This window comes from Sphaeramia orbicularis, chromosome 21 (assembly GCF_902148855.1).
Source record: "Sphaeramia orbicularis chromosome 21, fSphaOr1.1, whole genome shotgun sequence".
In the NCBI taxonomy this organism is placed as follows: Eukaryota; Metazoa; Chordata; class Actinopteri; order Kurtiformes; family Apogonidae; genus Sphaeramia; species Sphaeramia orbicularis.
The window spans coordinates 49437544-49457077 of NC_043977.1; the positions used below are offsets into that span (position 1 = coordinate 49437544).

At 38.6% G+C, this 19534-nt stretch overlaps 1 protein-coding gene across 2 annotated transcripts; it reads left to right on the forward strand.

Annotated features, from left to right (window-relative positions):
• The first annotated feature begins 6 nt into the window (after positions 1–6).
• LOC115412693 (protein mono-ADP-ribosyltransferase PARP14-like) lies at positions 7–18427 on the forward strand. 2 transcript variants are annotated; one of them, XM_030125311.1, is made up of 18 exons: positions 173–206; positions 309–409; positions 1865–1901; positions 4686–4716; positions 7369–7650; positions 7826–8047; positions 8385–10627; positions 10851–11081; positions 11817–12038; positions 12207–12270; positions 12634–12780; positions 13847–13909; positions 14064–14240; positions 15021–15248; positions 15422–16036; positions 16195–16325; positions 16508–16685; positions 17421–18427. In XM_030125311.1, exons 2-18 carry the CDS (start codon positions 393–395, stop codon positions 17702–17704), a joined length of 5172 nt encoding a protein of 1723 aa, XP_029981171.1. In that variant the 5' UTR covers positions 173–206; positions 309–392; the 3' UTR covers positions 17705–18427. The 2 variants fall into 2 exon arrangements, with proteins under 2 accessions (XP_029981170.1, XP_029981171.1); XM_030125310.1 differs by lacking the exon at positions 1865–1901 and having other exon boundaries at positions 7–206.
• The last annotated feature ends 1107 nt before the right edge of the window (positions 18428–19534 follow it).

A 19534-nucleotide genomic window follows, 5' to 3' on the forward strand; every position in this document is an offset into this window, starting at 1 on the left:
ACAAAACTGAAAGTAAGGCAGGTCAGCAGCGATGGCAGACGCGTATCCTCATGCTCTGCTCGTCGAACTTGAAGAAAACAATATACCAAGACTAAAAACCAAACTAGTCAAATACTTTCAAAGTAGGAAATCTAACGGCGGAGACTGTGAAGTTGACTATGACACCGGCAGCAGGACGGCGGTGGTGCGGTTCCACAGAGAGGACGGTAACATGTCCACATGAACTCTGGGCTGGATCTGCCACTTACAGAAATACATAGAAAACAAACCTTTTCATCCTAGTTAAATCAGTTTCTTCTTAATTTCAGACCGTCGAAATGTCCTGGAGAAAGAGTCGCATCAGATAAATTCGGACAATAGAGTGTTGAAGATAACGGTGAGGTTGCCTGAAGATGACAAGACTGAGCAGGTGAGAAGATTATAGATGTTTACATAAAGACACAATGGAGTTAACACATTTATTTTCCTTATGAAAAAATAAAACGGCATTTGCAGCAGTCATTTTTAAATGAATTATTGTTGGTCACAGACAGACAGACAGACAGACAGACAGACAGACAGACAGACAGATAGATAGATAGATAGATAGATAGATAGATAGATAGATAGATAGATAGGAGAAAACAGGCATTTCCTGGTTTTGCTGAGGTCGTATCTCAGTGTTAGTCATGTGATTAAGGCACAAGCCATAGTACACAACACAGTGATTTCCTTCTCTATGTTCAGTTGGTCGCTGTATGCAAAGTTGCTTACTTCAGCAGACAGCTATTGCACACAGCATGGCCAAAAAAGGCACAACCTGAATTTAACACAGTAAATACCTCAAGTCCTTCCATTGGATAATTACTGCAGTGAATAGTACTGGTATGTATAATCTGCAACAATAATAACATTAATCCTAAATGATGTAGTGAGGAGCTTCTTTTTTCTGAAACTACCATCAGTTTGATATGGAGCATATAGACTGGAATCAGATTTTCTTAGAATGACTGAATGAAGACATGAATGTACTTTGTTTCTATTTTTCACATTCGACAGTATTTACATTTTGATTACAAAATGTAAATACTGTCGAATGAGTTTATTCTAATTTGGTAAAGGCGTATTTTGTTCATTGTTCTGACTTTAAGTCTAAGAACAGGAGTGAGTATTTAAAACGTTATTATGTTCAGCTATTTGATGATGAGAATGGGGGAGGGATTAAATAAGTTTTTCTTCCTCCCACTCCTTTTTGAGTATAAATGAATATTTTTGGAATTTTGAACTTTGTTTTCTGTAAATGTTTGAAATAAACAAATAACTGAATGAAATGCACAGTAAATATAAGTTGTTGAAGTTTATGTTGCTTGTAGATAGATAGACAGACAGACAGACAGACAGACAGACAGACTTTAGTGACCCCAAACTGGGAAATTACAGTGCAGCAGCATGACGCACAGTAAAAAATAGAACAAAGGAGCAAATACACAATACATTACAAGTATAAAAACAGACCTGGATTAAATAAACTGGATTATTAAACTTTAAGGCGCACATTTAAACTGTAAGGTGTATAGATTTCCTGCATCTGTCCATTCGACAGCAGAGCTGTTACAGTCTGTCTGAGAAGGTGCTCATCATCTGTATTCAATTTCTGTAGCATCATTGTCACCACCATGGTCTCAAAATTGTCCAGCCTGAGACCTATTGATGATTTTATCGAGTCTCTTCGTGTTGCTTGCTCTGATCCTGCTGCTCCAAACACACAGCAGCAAAAAAGTTGGCACTGGCCACAACAGACTGGGAGATCTCTGACATCTGGTTGCATACATTGAAGGATCTCAGCTTCCTCAGAAATCTGCTCCTCTCCTTTTTGTTTACTCAGATTTCCATTCCAGCCCGTTACTGATCACCACACCCAGGTATTTATAGTCCTCCACAGCTGAGTCATCAAGGCATTTCTACAGATGACATGGCTTAGAGTTGTGCAGAAAGTCTGTGGTGTATGAGGTGAAGAGGAAAGAGGAAGGCACAGTCCCCTGTGGAGCTCCTGTACCACTGACCACCACACCAGACAGGACACTGCCCAGATGGACAAACTGTTGCCTGCCTGTGAGGTAGTCACTAATCCAGGAGAGCAATTGGTCTGTAGTCCACCAGGTCAGATGGAGCTGACTTCTTGGGGACAGGAATCAGGCAGGATGTCTTCCACAGCACCGGTACTCTCTGCAGACTAAGGCTCAGGTTGTAGAGGTGTTGCAGTACAGAAAACAGCTGGCTGGCACAGGTCCTCAGTATCCTGGGGGAGATGCCGTCAGGGGTTGAAACATGTGGGGCATTGTGGGTGTGTAGGCGTCAGGGGGTATTGGGGGGTGACAGTAGGTGAGCTAAACCTGTTGAAAAACCGCTTTAGCTGTTTTGTTTGTCCAGGCCCCCTGATGTCTGTCTGTGCTTCCACTTCATCCCTGTGATGTGCTTCATTCTTGTCCACACATCCCTCACACTGTTCTGCTGGAGTTTTGCTGTCCTAACTTGTCCTCCCCATCTCTCGGAGTTCATGCTGCACTCTCCTCAGGTTATCTCTGGCTCCAGGCCTGAAAGCCCTCTTCTTCTTCTTCTTCTTCTTCTTCTTCTTCTTCTTCTTCTTCTTCTTCTTCTTCTTCTTCTTTATAAATGCTTTTAGGTCACTGGTGATTTATGGCTTATTGTTTGGGTAACAGCATACAGTCTGGACTGGCATGGATGTGTTTTCACAGAATTTGAGGTATTCTGTGGTACAGTAGGTAACATGGTCAATATCTCCCTTAAGTGGATCACAGAGCACATCCCAGTCCATTGTCTCAAAGCAGTCCTGAAGTACATCAGCAGACTCCTGTATCCACTTCCTCACCATCCTGGTGTGAACAGGCTGCTTTCTCACGAGAGGGACATACTTGGGGGTAAACAGGACCAGGTTGTAGTCTAATGTCCTGGGGGGTGGGGGGGCTGTGGCTGTGTATGCATCACTGGCATTAGTATGTAAGAGGTCCAGTGTTTTATTTTCTCTGGTGGGACCCTCAACATATTATTGGAAGAAATTTAAAGTTTTGTTCAGTGAGGCATTGTTAAAATCTCCTGTGATAACCATAGACATAAACACTGTAGAACTCGATGCTCTCTGCTCTCTCCACCTTCTCTCTGAGTATGTAGAGAGTGCTCAGTGTGCCTAGCTTTCCTAAAGTCCTCAATGATTTCGTTGGTCTTTGAAATGTTGAGCTCCAGATTGTTCCTGCCACACCTCTCTGTCAGATGCTGGATGTCCTCCCTGTAGGCTGTTTCATCATTTGTAACAAGTCCTACTCAGGTGGCATCATCTGCAATCTTGTCTATGGTGTTGGTGGTGTGGATGGGGGAGCTGTTGTAGGTGAAGAGAGAGTTTAGTGTAGCACGAGAACACAATAATGCAGTTTGACTGTATTCAGGATGAGCGTGGATGAAGGGATGTCTCCCATTCTGACAGATAGGGTCTGTTGCTCAGAAAGTCCATAATCCAAGAGCAGAGTGTACTGCCCTTCTGCCGGTTGCACAGATTTGTAGCCAGTTTATGGGAGATTACAGTACTAAAGGTAGAACTGTAGTCCACAAACAACATTTTTACATAGGTAACACATTCCTAGTCCAGGTATGTAAGTGCTGTGTGGATAGCTGTGATGACTACATCCTCGGTTGACCTGTTGGTCTGAATCAGCAAGGATGTGAGAGCATCAGCATTTGATGTGAGAGGGTATACTGTAAGTCTCACAAGCATTTGGTGATAATAGGGGTTAGAACAACTGGCCAATAATATTTAGCTCACTGAGCTTTTCTTTGGTATGGGGATTACTGTGGCAGACTTGAGACAAGTGGGCACTACTGACTTTTGTAAGGAGAGGTTAAAGACAGTGGTGAACAATCTCACTAGCTGGTCTGCACAGTCTTTAACCTTCCATTGACACCATTTGGACCAGGTGGATTTGTCATGTTGACTCGGTGCAGGGTGGATCTAACCTGATGTTGATGCTGCTATAATATCATCCTTCCCTAGAAATGCTGGTTGTGTCCCAGTGTCTTTGTCCTAGTACACACATGACAGTTTAAAGTTCATGTGTGTATAAAGGCAGATGTCCCAGTATTTTGGGCAATATAGTGTATAATGTACGATGTGTTAGATAAAATGTGTCCAGTGATTAGGTTCATTTCACTGCCCATTATCACCACTAGAGGGCTCATCTTCAGCCCTCAGAGGAGTGTGTCTTACTTCACAACAGGGTCAACCTTCCCTCCAGACATAACAGATGAAAGGGTTTTTTCTCAAAGTCTGGGAAGGATTTTTCAACACTTCCATGACATTATCAGATTTTGCTGAAGGACTGTTCCATGTACAAGATTAGGATCTAATAGACACCTTTTGGGAATTTTCAAGGATGCTCCTATGGAGGAGTGGATGAAGATCTATAGGATAATAACAATAAAAAAGGACAACAATGATAAAAGAAAGTATGAAATACATGAAATTATAGCAAAAGAGAGTAGCATAATTAAAGATAAGAGATGATAAGAGTACAGTCATAGGTACATGACTGGCACAATGCTTTTGGTCATTAATGCATGTTACATATGATGACAAAGTCATTAAGAAGTCTGTAATCAGCTGTGACTAAAAATAATGTTGCTTTTTTGTTATACAGGAGACTCCATGTGATAACCCCAACAAAAACTGTAAGTAGTGAACTGATCAACCTAAAACAATTTTATCTCACTATGTTTTATGTTGTACTTTTTATCAGATATTGGGCTGCACTAGTGTTAGAGTAAGTTTATACACATGAAAATTAACCATTTAAGGCATAGTTTAACATTTTTGGGGTAGTGAATATTTCACTTTTGGGTGCTTGACATACAGCATATCTGTAATCTGTTCTAGTTCCACACCGGATCTTGTCTTTTTTCCTCGAAGTAGTAATGTATTATGAAAGTCCATAGTATGCAAAATAAAGTTCATAAAAAAGATTTATCTCCACTGAAATGTAACTCTAAGTGTCATAGGAACAAAAATGCAGAGTTTTACAAGCCTCAAACAAATGAGCTTCCCTCATATATAAATCTTTCTTACATCTCAAGAGGTCATAGATCCTTTGTTTTTGTCTGACACAAAATACTCTGACCTTTGATCTTTAAACCATCTTAAATCTGACATTAACTGCTTGATGAGCCAAAGTAATGCAACAGAAAGGTAATTAATGTCAAATTCATTTAAAAATGTGCTTTGGTTTGCAAGGAACTGACTCTTTCTTCAATCACCACATACTCATCAGTTTATCTTTTAAAGAATGTAATAGAAACAAACAATGAAGAAATTGCATCATGTCAGCCTAACTGTACACCAAAGAGTATATCACACACAACCTCAAAAGCAGGCCAGGGTGGAGTCCAGTAGAATTTTCATTGATTGGTTTACAATTCCTTCCCACTACTGTATTTACATAATGGACTATTCACAGATGCATGTTGACCTTTTGTTTGTTTTCTCTAATTAATGCTAGGTTTCTGTTGAACTACATAATGACATTACATGAGACCAGCTGAATTTCCGGTTTCAGGAATCCTGCTGTAAACACTGAAAACCAGTTTGACATGTTGGTTTACAAATTCCTATGATGAATCTGTCATCATGATTGAAACGTATCCAACATTGAACTGAACAGGGCTGTACGATAAACATTGCCCCAGAAGTTTTATTGCTTAAAACTTCCAAAGATAAAAAGTACATTATTTCTTATCAGTGCAAAGGGGCAACAACCATGGCTAGAAAGTGAAGCCAGTGCTTTAGTATCTTTATGTAATAAAACTGACGGCCACAAGATGCTGAGTCTGACCTCAGTAATAAGACTTTCAGGTGACTAAAAGGCGTGGATGTCTGCTTAGGCTGTTATGGAGAGGTTTGTTTGACAGCTCTCTCACCTGCTGATTTTGACTTTAGTATTTATTTCATCCTTTATATTTATTGTAAAAAACATTTTTCCTGATATCTCACTTGTAGCTATGGTTAATAGAATATGCTAAAACGACCATCAAGTGATGATATGATGCAAGTGTTTGATATGTCAGTAGCAAGTGTTTAGCTTTGGTTCACCTATCATTTCTCACACTTTCCCTGCTCTGCCAACTTGTCCAAAAATGTGACTATACAAGTGACTTCTGCCTCCAAGAATTGCAAGATGGTGATGCACACACACACACACACACACACACACAAAATCACATTTTGCCCCCCCTGGTGGTCATATGACTCCATAACATGACTAAAAAAAATTAAAGTGTTTCATGCATCAGCCTGCAATGGGGAAATGGTTGCAACTGGTGGAATACAGTAAAAATGTCAAATATAGCTAGTTAGTTTTCTTCAAAATGAAATAGAGATTGTAAGTCTGACACTACAGAAAAAACACAATCAAATCAATTTTTATTGCTAATCTTTGACATATCCAGGATTCTAATCACCACCAGTGTCCCATCTCCCTACTCTTTATTATATGGAAAATATTACATTTTTGTGTTGTTTTTTCGTGTTTTTTTTTTTTTTTGTAATAAGTCATTCAGAATTCAAATAATTAAACTGGTGTTTAAAGAGTTAAAATTGTTGAATGTTTGGTAGTTTTGAGCAGGGCTGAAGTTGTTTAAGAGATTTATGAATATGAAATTGAATTTATGAGATTTTGCCACAAAAGTAACCAGAGGTTGTAAAATGCATCAACGGAGCACAGGTAAAAGACACCGGATTTCAAAAATATGATTAAAAGGAAAAGTCTTCCCAAAATTCATACCAAAAGCTGCAGCACACAAAATGATCACCAAATGAAAAGAAAAATAGTGAGAAAAATGTACAAAAATGCCATAGGAGGACCCAAGAGTTAACACCACCCTCCAAACCCCTATAGTTCTGCTAATTTTATCAAAAATATTGTCACTTCTGGGTCCAAAAATGCAAACTACTTGCTTCAGAACCGTAGTCCACAAACCATTGTGTGATGTCAAGGTACTTCCATCTACTAAATATATATATTTAGTCTATAATGTAGGCTCAGCCATTTATGCAACATTCATACAAACTAGATTTACTATAATTAGTACCATAATATCTACAGTATATTTAATCACATGCTTGACAGAATGAAAGCTTGGAAAATTAGCTGCCTTTGTTTATAAGGCTTTGAAAATCATTCAGAGTGTTTCTTGCTTGGTATTAATTGTAATTTAGTGTCTTGGAATTCTGGTATGAACTGGCAATAATCAAATCAATCAACCAAAATGAATATTAAACCAGATTTTGCTCCTATGTTCGCTGACCTAACCAGTATGTCTTCTTTACAGTGGATGTTTCTGTAAAGACCCACCAAAATACAGATGAACAGCCTTCTGCATCTGAACTTCAGACTGATGTCAAGGGCAGACATGGTATGACAGAAGAAGAAGAGCTCTGCAGCACCTCATCTGTTTTAGAAAATATTCCAGAGGGGTTGAGCCAGGAGTACTGGGAGATGTGGGTGGAGAACATTATGAGGAATCCTTCCGGTTCATCCAACCCAGACCACATAACAGTTCAAGTCATTCCTGACACATCCTCTGCTGTGATCACTTTCCAAAGTGCTGAAGGTACCAGAACACATTACCAGTAATTGCTTCATGATTATTTGTTGCCAAAGGACTGACAGTAGTAGCAGTAAAATGACTGTTCCTCTGTTGAACTTGAATCATGAATAAAAATGATAAGAAGCCATTTTGCTGTTCCTCTAAGAAAACCTGCCTAAAATTCATCCTTTCCTCATAGAAAACAACGATTTCCTGAAAAGATCCCCTCAAAACAAGAAGTTCAAGGAGAAAGGTTTAGCAGTCCGGCCTCTTGAAATCACAAAGCAGTTCTTAGTTCAAGATGTTCGAAATTTTAGTGGAGACATGCTCCAACTGTATTTTGAGAATGAAGGTGGGGATGTGGACGCTGTTGAACTCAATGAAGACCAGTCTGCTGTCATCACCTTTGCAGAATATGCAGGTAGGAAATTTATGTTCAAAAGTATACATAGGTCATATGTGCCAATTTAATGGCTGCTTTATTGTTAGTGACATGTATCTCGTGTGATGAGAGATGCAGTCCACTGAGCTGTTTTCACACACAACAAAATATTTCACTATCTTTACCACAATTTCTGACTCTCCAATTTTGTAATGTTATCTTTTAACCTGACAAGCATTATGTATGTAAATGATGACACATTTCATACAGAATCAAAAATTATGTTTCCCTTCCCTTGACCACATTTAATTTCCCCCCCTTTCCTCTACAAAGGTCCTAATATGCCACTGAATATTGTCTAATATTTTTCCCACAGCTGTTCAAAAAATCACAAAGAAGAAACACCACATCAAAAAGGAAGAAATCAAAGTTTATCCTTTTTATAAGTCTTTGGGAACAGCCCTTTATGGCAAAGATAAGCCATCTCTGAAACTCCCCACTGCCATCTCTCAGCCCATTGACAGTGCCATTTGGAGATTCTTAGATTTAAGTGCGTCAGCAGCAGAGGCAATTCAACGCAACCTTGCACAATACTTCTGCAAAGTCAAACTTGAATGCTCTACTGCACACTTGAGTCCCGTACCTTCACTTCTACAACAAAAGGATGCCAGATCCATGACCAAAGAGTGGGCAGATAATGTGAAGTCAGCCTTTTCACAAGCTTTGTCAAAATACAAATCCCTCCCATTGAAGCCTGAGCCAGATGTGTGGAAAGAGTCAGAGAGAAAGGTCAGAGAGGTGATACTGAATGAAGATGTTGTCATAGTGTCTGATGAGGCCAGTGGTGTCCTATCTGTGACTGGCCCTGCTGCTGTAGTCAGCAGGCTAGAGGAAACACTTTGTGAAGTTGTAAACCAGATTGCTAAAAGAGCACAAAGGGAGAAACTGGTAGTAACTGAAGAAATCAAAGTATCGCCGTCTGTTTTCAACATCCTGTGTCAAGATGGTATTAAAAATAAGCTGCTGAGTGTGTATCCAGAACTCAAATTCAAAAATGATAGCCCACATCCAAAAATAACTGGCTTAAGGGATGAGATATTGGCAGCAAACAAAGTTATCCTTGATCAGATGTTTGCATTAAAACGACAGAATTTAGAAGTAGATCACTTTGTGCTTGACATGTTAAAGGATGAAGAACCAGAGGAGCTCACAAATGCTTTCCTCACACCAAATGGAATAAATGCAGCATTTGACATTAATGCGCACAGAGTGCAGCTTCTTGCTGTTTCTGACAGAGCTCTGTGTGAGGCTGAAAGTCATTTGAAACATCTCCTCATATCTCAGTACATTAATGTCGAAGATAACAATGTCATGAAGAAGCCTGAGTGGAAGGATCTGGTCAGTCAAATAGAGAAAAACAACATTGAATCATGCAGAAAAATTCGAATCCAGACCCAAGATGATCAAGTTGTAGTGTCTGGCCACAAAGATGACATTAGTGTAGTTAGCTGTAAAGTTGATGACTTCTTAAAACAGAATGCTCAAGTTGAAGAAGCTGTTGCTGTTAAACCCAGTGCCATACTTGAATATGTCAAAAAACACAATACATCTTTGCAGAACCAAGTGAAAGAAAATGTGGTGGTTTCTTTCAGCAAGGATGCCATCTGTCTCAGTGGCCCTAGATGTGATGTTGAAGATTGTAAGACTTTGGTACAAGGCTTTGTCTCCTCTGTTTTTTTTGACACATTAAAACTCTCCAAACCTGGAGCCAAGAGGTTGTTCCAAGACAAAGAAGCAGTGTATCTTCCTGCAATTGCCAGTGAAACTGGTTGCTTAGTCCAGTTAGTTGATGAGATCAGTGATGGACAGGATGCCTCCACCCCCATACAGTTTCCAAAACCTGTGTACCAGCTTCAGACACCTGATGGTGTGGAAATAGTTGTTTGCAAGGCAGATCTTTGCCGTTATCCAGTGGAAGCAGTTGTCTGTCCAGCCAATGAGGACTTGAAACACAATGGACATCTTTCAGCAGCACTTCTGAATGCAGGTGGGCCACAGCTACAGGAAGAATTTGACAAACTTATTCATGCAAAAGGAAAGTTCAAGCCTGGGGACTGTGCCATGACTTGTGCAGGAGGACGACTTTGTTGCAAAAAAATTATCCTTGCAGCAAGACCTGAGCTTTACTCAGACAAGTCCTTAAAGGCACAGACACAGTTGAGAAGGGTCGTTAAGTCAAGCTTATCTCTTGCTGAAGAACACGGCTGCATCTCAGTGGCTCTGCCTGTGATCAGAAAAAACCTGGGGTTCCCCCTCGCTTTGTGTGCTTCCACCATGGTGAAAGCAGTAAAAGACCATTGTGAAGACACTTACGACGACAGCTGCCTGAAGAGGATCCATTTCGTGAACAATGAAGATAGTGTTGTACAGGCTATGGAGAATGCTGTTAGAAGTGTGTTCGGAAATCATGGTGTCAGTCATCCTCAACTTCCTACCCATGTTGCAGCCAAGTCCCCACTAGTCAAACAGGCTACAACCGACAGAAACTGCTTGGGTCAAGTACGGACTAAAGAAGGCCTGGACATCACTGTGGTGAAAGGAAATATCGAAAGCGCTATGGTAATTTCTAAAAGTGATATTTTATTTTATTTTTTTAGCAATGAGAGAATTAACCTAAAGAAGGAATAGAATAGGTTGTATCAAATACTGACGCTGGTCATTAGAGCATGTTGTTGAATTTGTAAAATTCTATTCTGAGTAATTCTTGGGTATTCCTTTACGTGAACAGTCTCTTGTAACTTGAAGCACATGTGGCTGATAACATACTGTTGCACATTCTTAGACGGACGTGATCGTAAATACTGTGTTTGAAGATCTTGCACTGAACAAAGGAGCAGTTTCACAGGCCATCTTGGCTGCTGCTGGACCCAAACTGCAGCAGCTGGTAAAGGCAGTGAAAGCCAGTGGAAGCATTGGTGACATCATTGATACTGAGGGCTGCAAACTGAAAAGCAAACATGTTTTCCATGTAATCACCCCTCATTGGAATAATGGACAAGGCACATCTGAAAAGGTATGTGTTTAATCATGAATTTTACACCAATTCTATTTATCTGAACCTGTCAGATCCAAAGAAATAAAACACTAGTAACATTTATCTATTTATTATTTACCTTTATTAAACCAGGAAAACCTCATTGAGATTAAAAATCTCTTTTCCAAGATTGTCCTGGCCAAGACAGGCAGCTGTACATTAAATAGTTACGGACACAAACTTTCGTAAATAAAAATGAAAACAAGTTTTCAATACATAAAAAAACACAAAATCAAGTCAAACCTTCCAAAGTCAACTTTGCTAAAAGTGCCCACGAGATGAAGATAAAGTGCGTCAGACAAAACATCTGCAGCCAGATGTCTCCCTCTCCAAGTCATACAACATCCTCTCGACAGTATCCAGATCTTTAAGTTTCAGGTCTTTTGTAGTTTGTTCCAGGTGAATGGAGCCGCAAATCTGAAAGCCTTTTTCCCCTATTCAGTTCTAACTTTAGGAACAGAGAAAAAGAAAAGATCCTGAGAACAAAGAATATAAGTGTCTGTGGTTCTCCGACTGATGTAGGTCAGAAGGTAGGATGGGAGCAGACCTAGAATAGACTAAAATAAATAAATAGTAAATAGTATTGTTCTCAGGTAGTGTATAGTCTGTGCTGTTTGAAATTATAGATGTAATAGTTCTTAGTTACCTGAGCTGAATGCCTACTTTTGGTAAGTTAAAACTAGATATTAAATACATTCATGTTACATTCCACAGGTGCTGAGTGGTATTTTCAAAGATTGCCTGAGCAAGGCGGAGGAGTCTGGTCAGAGGTCCATTTCCTTCCCTGCCATTGGCACTGGAAACCTAGGTTTCCCAAAAGACCTTGTAGCATCTATGATGCTGGATGAAATGTTAACATTTAGCAGTAAGAAACAACCAAAGCACCTGAAAGAGGTTGTTATCATTCTTTACTCAGGAGACACACACACAATTCAGGTAAGGATGCAAACCAAGCTCTAGTATTTTCATTCTCAAAGTGCAAAGTGAAACAACAATTTTCGAACAATCAATTTATTACAAAATTAGTACAAACAGTTAAGATCAACAATTCATTTACAATATACATTTTGTAATACTCTGCAATACTCTGAATATTGTCCCCAGGCTTTTACTGATGAATTTAATAAGAAGTTTCCAAATGCAGGTCAACCAGCAGGTCCCACAGCAGGTAAGTTAACAGGAAATTTAATGTGCAATTACAATGCTTTTAATAGGCTTATATACTATACTAGTGGAATCAAATGAACAGAAAAAGACAAATCGTTATAATAAACAATTAAAAATAACCATAATTATTTGTAGAACAATCATCATTTAAAACATGAACATGAAACATGACTTTGACAGTCCTGTTTGGAATACATTCCCAATGTGATTAGGTCTAACAACTGGCATGACAAATATCAGTAGGCAGCAGTTAAAATAGTCCTCTACTTTGTTTTTGTATTGCTATGCATTGTAGACTTTCTTTATATGTCATTTCTTTATATGTATTTATTTAAACATTGTTTTTCATTGTTTTTGGTTCAAGGTCCCTTTTCTAAAATAGTATCAAGTTCAGGAATGCATGAGACCAAAATGGGAAACGTTGCTGTACAAATCACTACTGGAGACATAACCAAAGAGACCACTGATGTTATCATCAACTCCTCCAATAATGACTTCACTCTGAAGTCGGGTAAGGAACACCCAAAACAAAGTAATTATAATCATCTTAAAGCTATACCTACTGATGTGGCATTTCTCACAGAACTTAGTAAAAGTTTGAACTTGAACAACCCGCCTCCCTCCAAAGCCCCGCCCCCTTCCCTCTGCCTGAGCTCTGAGGCTCCTCCTCCTCTCTCCTTCTCTCACCTGATGCGCGATGCAAATGGAGGAGGAAGCAGAGGTGGAGGTCCGGTTCGTTTGGCGTGTCCGCGGACCCCTCCCTCAGTAATCAGATGCATCATCCACCTGCCGCGGGCCCCCGGCCCCTGTTCCATCAGTAGACCTGGTCTGTGCAGTACTGGGTCAGTGTCTTCACTGCAATGCCCAGGGGATGGGTGCGCACTGTGAACGCGCGGCCTCCGCGAATTTTCCGTGGACATTTGAGGTTTCATAGTCCATACAATTATCATCCTACATCATCTTACATTGTGTGACACCATGTACATGTACCTGTATGAGTCCCACCGTCAAAAAAGCTGAGCTTTATGCAGACCTGTTCAGTCCAGTACAGCTGACTTCCGGACTTTTATCTCCATCCTTCATTCATCAGACTCCCGTTTGTGCCCCTCAGTTGTTGTTTCTGTTCATAAATCCGTTTTGCCCTTCCACATGTGCATGTCAGTTCTATCCAAACACATCCTAGACAGTAGACTGTGGTCAGTGACAGGAGAAGCAGCGCCAGTGAAGTGTCAGATTCAGAGGGACACATATCGGATGTGAGACGGAGATAATGGATCGGATGCTGGACGGCCGTAATGGATGATTGACAGGAGGCTCAGTCAGGTTCGGCCAATTATTTTATTCGGACCGACTAAAATGATTGGTCAGACTGTTATTAGAAATATATGAGAATTAAACATTTTTGAGTTTCAATACCTGGTGGATTTCTTTTACATTTTAGTTTGACACACACTTATCAGGAGCATTTTAAGATGACAAAAGGAAAGTGTAAAAGTGCCACATCATACGGTATAGCTTTAATATAAATTTTGAAGTGATTTTAATGCTGATATTTCTTCATTCTTTCCCTTTTTAAGGAGTATCCAAGGCTATTCTGGAAGGAGCTGGTCAGGCTGTTGAACTAGAGTGCAAAGATCTTGGTAAAAAAAAAAAAAAAAACAGTTTTTAATAATTAATGTGGATACAAAGTTAATAATCAAATCAGTCCAACTTATAGCACAACCTTTTTTAGAGAAGTGTGTAACATAAGGACACACATGATTCTAAAGTACACCTATTCGTCTAAACCTTTAGGTGCTCAGCCCAACTCCGGCATGATAATGACCCAGTCAGGCAACCTCAAGTGTAAGAAGATCCTCCACCTGGTTGGACAGACAGAGCCAGCCAAAATCACCAATGCTGTGAAAGAGGTTCTGCAGATGTGTATGCAGAACTCACACACATCTGTCTCATTTCCTGCCATTGGCACAGGTGAGCTTAAAAGCAACACTTGTAGTCTTCTTTTCCTTTCAGCTTTTCTCCTCCGGGGTCGCCACAGCATTTTTTTTTAAAGCAACACTTGTAGTAAATTGTAGTAAGTTAAGATTGGCATTTATCGTAGCCACAGCTGAACATGTGTATTCATAGATATGTGTTTATACTTGTTTTTGATACATTATAAATATACATATCAGAAGTCAAATCATTTCAAATATAATTTTAAAATAAATGATCCCCCATGAACTCCAGTGAATGTGCGATGATCATAGAAATAATGGCTTCTGTACACTGTGTACAGAAGGTGGATGTAGTTACTGTGATGTCACCCATTGGTTTGTTGATTGCCAGTTTTAAGTCTTTAATCTGGGAATAGGTTATTGTCATTTTGTTTTTTTGAAAGCATGGCCAGTTTGGACAGTAGGGCGGAGCTAGTGAAGAGTAAAGAATGGAAGTGGTCAAACTAGTGCTACTGTTAACTTACTGATGATACAGAAGACATACAGGCAAAGTGATTTCCACTATTTGATGAATGTTAACCCATGTAGTTGTGTTAGGTACCAGTAATGTCAACTTCACAAAATGTACAAACATATAATTAGTGCTAGCTGGCTAAAATATAAGTAATAACTTAAATAATAATAAATAATACTAGTTACATTTTTTGAGATTCTTGGTGGTGGTGGGCGGGTATTGTAAATTTTACACTCTTTACAGTCGACAGCTTTGGTGTGATTCACTTTGACCAAACTGATGAAATTCATGCTATTTTAGGTCAAGGCAATACAAGGGCAAAGCTTGTGGCAGATGCCATGTTGGATGGAGTGATTGATGTATTGAGTCAAAACCCTTCCAGTATCCTGAAGACTATCAGGATTGTTATTTTTCAACCACCAATGCTTAAAGACTTTTACAACAGCATGCATGAAAGACAGAGCACTCAGGCCAATGAGACAAAGGACAAAGGAAGCATCCTGCATACCATTGGCTCCGTGTTTAAATGTAAGTACAGTGAAGATGTTGCATATATATTTATATTTATAGATTCAACCATATTTTTGAATGTGAAGATGTTCTAATGATATTGATGGTTTGCTTCATGGTAACATTGTCTTGTCCCTCATTTTTAATGTGACATGTTGTCATCTTGTGACATTTTAAATTGGTTGTTTCAGCTTGGTTTAGTAGTGGAAGCTCTGTAAAGCCACAGAAACAAGGAGATTTTGTCATTGAGGGTGTGAAAGTGGACCCTGCTTGCTTCCATATCTGTGGTGGCTCTCAGAATAAGGTAGACTTGACTAAACAACGCATCAGTGACTGGATATCCAAGGAGCTCAGCAGCACAGTCATTAAAGACGACGCCATTCTCAGGTTTTCTGATGCAAACCAAAAACTCATAGAAGACATCCAGAAGAAAATGGGGGTGAGCGTACGAATTGAAAGCAAGAATGGCCAAGTCTCACTCATTATAGAGGGTCTCAGCAAAGATGTGGTTGAAGCCAGCAACAAGATCCATGAGATGTTGAGGAGTGTGAGAGATGAAGAAGACATGAATAAAAAAATGGAGATAGCAAGCACAGTGGCAGAGTGGCAGTACCAACAGCAGGGTCTCCAATTTCAGAGTTTTGATTTGAAGACTAATTATGAACTTGAGCAAGCACTGGAAAAGAATCAACCTTCTGTAAAAGTCACAGTCCAAGGTCACGATTACACAGTCACCATGCCAAGTGGACCTGCTACTGACAAGAAAGGCCAGACCCTACAGATAAAGAGAATTGACAAACTAAAAGGTATTCCACATATCCCATGACAAGTGGGAGATATATATTATCTGTGTTGCTATGGTGTTGTTTCTATCACAGATTCAATAACTCATTGCTTCAGGAATAATACCAATCATTGATGCCAAAAATAAAAATTTTTGTGTGCAATATTCTGTTGTATAAAGTCATACCAGAAACGTGGGAAGTCATGCCACCCAGTTCCTCCACCAAATCCTTCCCCATTGCGGTCGGAACACCTGAGTACACTGATATCCAGAATCTGTTCCAAGCCACATGCAAGCAAACAATTACTAAGGTATTATATTTTCCTCTTCACATTTGTCTCCTCACTCCAGTTGTCACTTAGCCTCTGTTCTTCCAAGACTTCAAGAACATGAAAACTCTGCAGAATTAAATGAAATTAATCTCTTGTGTGTTCCATGTGGAAAGCAGTTAAAGTAGTAGCATCAGAAAATTATGGCTTTTCCCTTCTCTTAGATTGAAAGGATTCAGAACCTGCGATTATGGCAGAGCTATCACATCAACAAACAACATATGGATCAAAAAAACGGTAAACAAGCAAACAATGAGAAGCGCCTCTTCCATGGGACATCTGATGACACCCTCGCCATCATCACTAATCATGGATTCAACAGGAGTTACGCAGGAAAGAATGGTGAGTTCACTTCAAAATATAGGCTAGTATTAATCAGACACATTCACATTATGTTTTTAAACCTTTGGCTGTTCCGATAAAATGTCTGTTTATTTAATGTATAACATCCATGCATGCTCACATGTATGCACATGATCTTATGTAAAGTTTGTAATAGTCTCTGTTCTAAGCTAACCACTGTTCAGAAGAACCACTTTTAATAAACAACTGAAGAACAAATTGATTTAGAAACAGAATTAACTTTCCATAGTAGAAAGTTAATCCTGTTTAGGTTTTATGTTGGAGTTTTTAGTAGGAGTGGTGATTAATTAACATTACTTAAGTCCAGACATCTGACACATGATCTGGGTTGCCTACATCCATAAACCCACAGGCTGTACACTATGATGTAGATGTTTAAGGTCTGTTTTCCTGTGAAAATTCTTTTGCAAGCACTGCGTTCTACAGTTTCACATTTACTACTGCAGCAACTGTACAAAACTAGCTAACGGTTCAGAAATGCCATTAGCTAACATCAACAAATGATCAGCTAACAAATGCAACACACACTCCAATGTAAATTTGACTTAGCCACGCAAACATGCATGAAACATATGCAACTTCATTTTATAATTGTCTGGTTGTCAGTTATTTCTTAAAAGTGTTTCTATTAAGCTGCCCACATTTTAATTGCTCAATCCCTTAAAAATATCTTACAGAGTGACCTACTAACTTATATTGCTGTTTAATTTTCAGCTACTGCTTATGGCAAAGGCACATACTTTGCTGTCAATGCTAGCTACTCTGCGAGCAACACTTACTCCAGGCCGAATCCACAAGGAGAAAAGCACATGTACTTATGTCGTGTACTTGTGGGGGAATTCACCACTGGGAAACCAGATCTCATTGAACCTCCCGTCAAGAGTCCTGGCTCCATTGATAAGTATGACAGCGTTGTGGACAACATTGTCAAACCTGCAATGTTTATCATATTCCATGATAATTATGCTTATCCTGAATATCTCATTACATTCAAGTGAAACAACAATGTACTGAGAAACAAATGTCTAACACTGCCTTTGCTTATAATTGTTTATAGAGCTGATTTTAATATGTTCTGTTTTTTTATTCAATGAATGTTTTTGTTATCTACTTTAGATGTTCCAGTCCTATGTGTACCCTTTTAACAGTAATAACACATAATACATTGCAAAAAGAGCTATTGGACATAAGCCAAATATTCTTATATTTGACCAAATTGCTTAGCATAAAGCATAGAATAAAAGTCCAGCCACTGACAGACCATAATGGGTCTTAAAAGTAGTAAAAATAAATGTTCACACTTATTTTAGATCAATATTGTGGTGTCATTTTTTAAGTACAATTTTCCTCTGCTGGGATTTTATGCAAACCACTGTTTTTTACTTTTCAGTTAATTCCAGTTTAATATTAACTGGATTATCTTAAGACGTTTTCTTTAAATAAAATTGCTTCTTCAATGCAAAACATGCTTGATAAAATTGTTTTTACTCTTACAAACATTTGTTTTCCTGGATATAAGGCTTCATTCCAATTTTTAAATTCCTTTTTTGTAGTGTTTGCGTTTTACAAAAACACTGTAAAAATGAAACTAGAAGAAAGTAAAAAGCACTGGAGTGCAAGTAGTTTTTGTGCATTGGTGTGGACATTGGCCTGACAGACACTGTTGATTTTAGAAAGAACACAAAACTGTTCTATTCACAAATAAAATACAAATACACTGATGTAGTGATGTGTTGTGATTTATTGGAATTTAAAGATGATACATTTTATGTTGTGTTGAGCTTTTTTTTTCATGTTATGCTGTAGTGGTGGAGCCAGTGGTGCTCTGGACAAAGGACATGTTCTGGTATCCTATCTGTTTTGCCCACCTTGGATTTATTTTAAAAATAGGTGTGTCTGGCTCAGTAAAATACATAATTATGTCTAGAAAATCATTTTGGACCATGTACAGTGATGCATGAGACAAAACAGCAATATCAAGCATCTCCAAAATTGATCCCTTTTAGCCTGATAATGTCTATAATACTAAGAAATAAGACCATGTATGGTAATAAAAAGTATAAAAGTATTAATCAATAATTAAATAAAAATATTAATCAACAAAATTATATTTTCAGATTCATTTAAGACATGTTTAGGTGATTAGTTGGGATGTTACATTCACTTCTGCATGTAATGTATCTTTTTTTTTTTAAACCTTCTGAGTTTGCTCTAAAATTGAACATCTTTCCCTCCTCATAGATTCTAAAACTTGATAAATTTTATGAATAAATATAGTGTGTTTAACATATTTCAGGCAATAGAATCTACAAGGTGGGCAACAATGTTATTTTCAACTTTAACAGTCAAACCTAATAATTTTGCTGTATTTTCCAACATGATATTCAAATGAGTTCAGGTCAAAGGTCATGTCTGGTCATTATATGGAACTGGATATGTATTAAAGGCACTATTTAAGCAGTATATGCATGAATGATATAGGCTATAAGTTACTAACATTGCATAAGAGCGTTGATGTGATTTTTAAGAAATATTGCTGGTGCAAGGTGATGGCAAATGGGGGTTAGTTCAGCTGCTTCTGTAACAACATCTGGAGGTTTAAATAGTTGTAGAATATCAATATATGGCATCATAAGATAGATCCTTCTTGGAATCAAAAATTTAAATTTTTCTGAGTAAGTCTATGAACGTGGGCCAGGTAGGTACAGAAAGGAGACAAACCCTTACACTTTAACATAAAATGCAAAAAAAAAAAAAAAATACAGAGGAAGAAAATACAACATATATAATTCATAGATTGTACACCACTGGTATGGTCATGCTGCTGT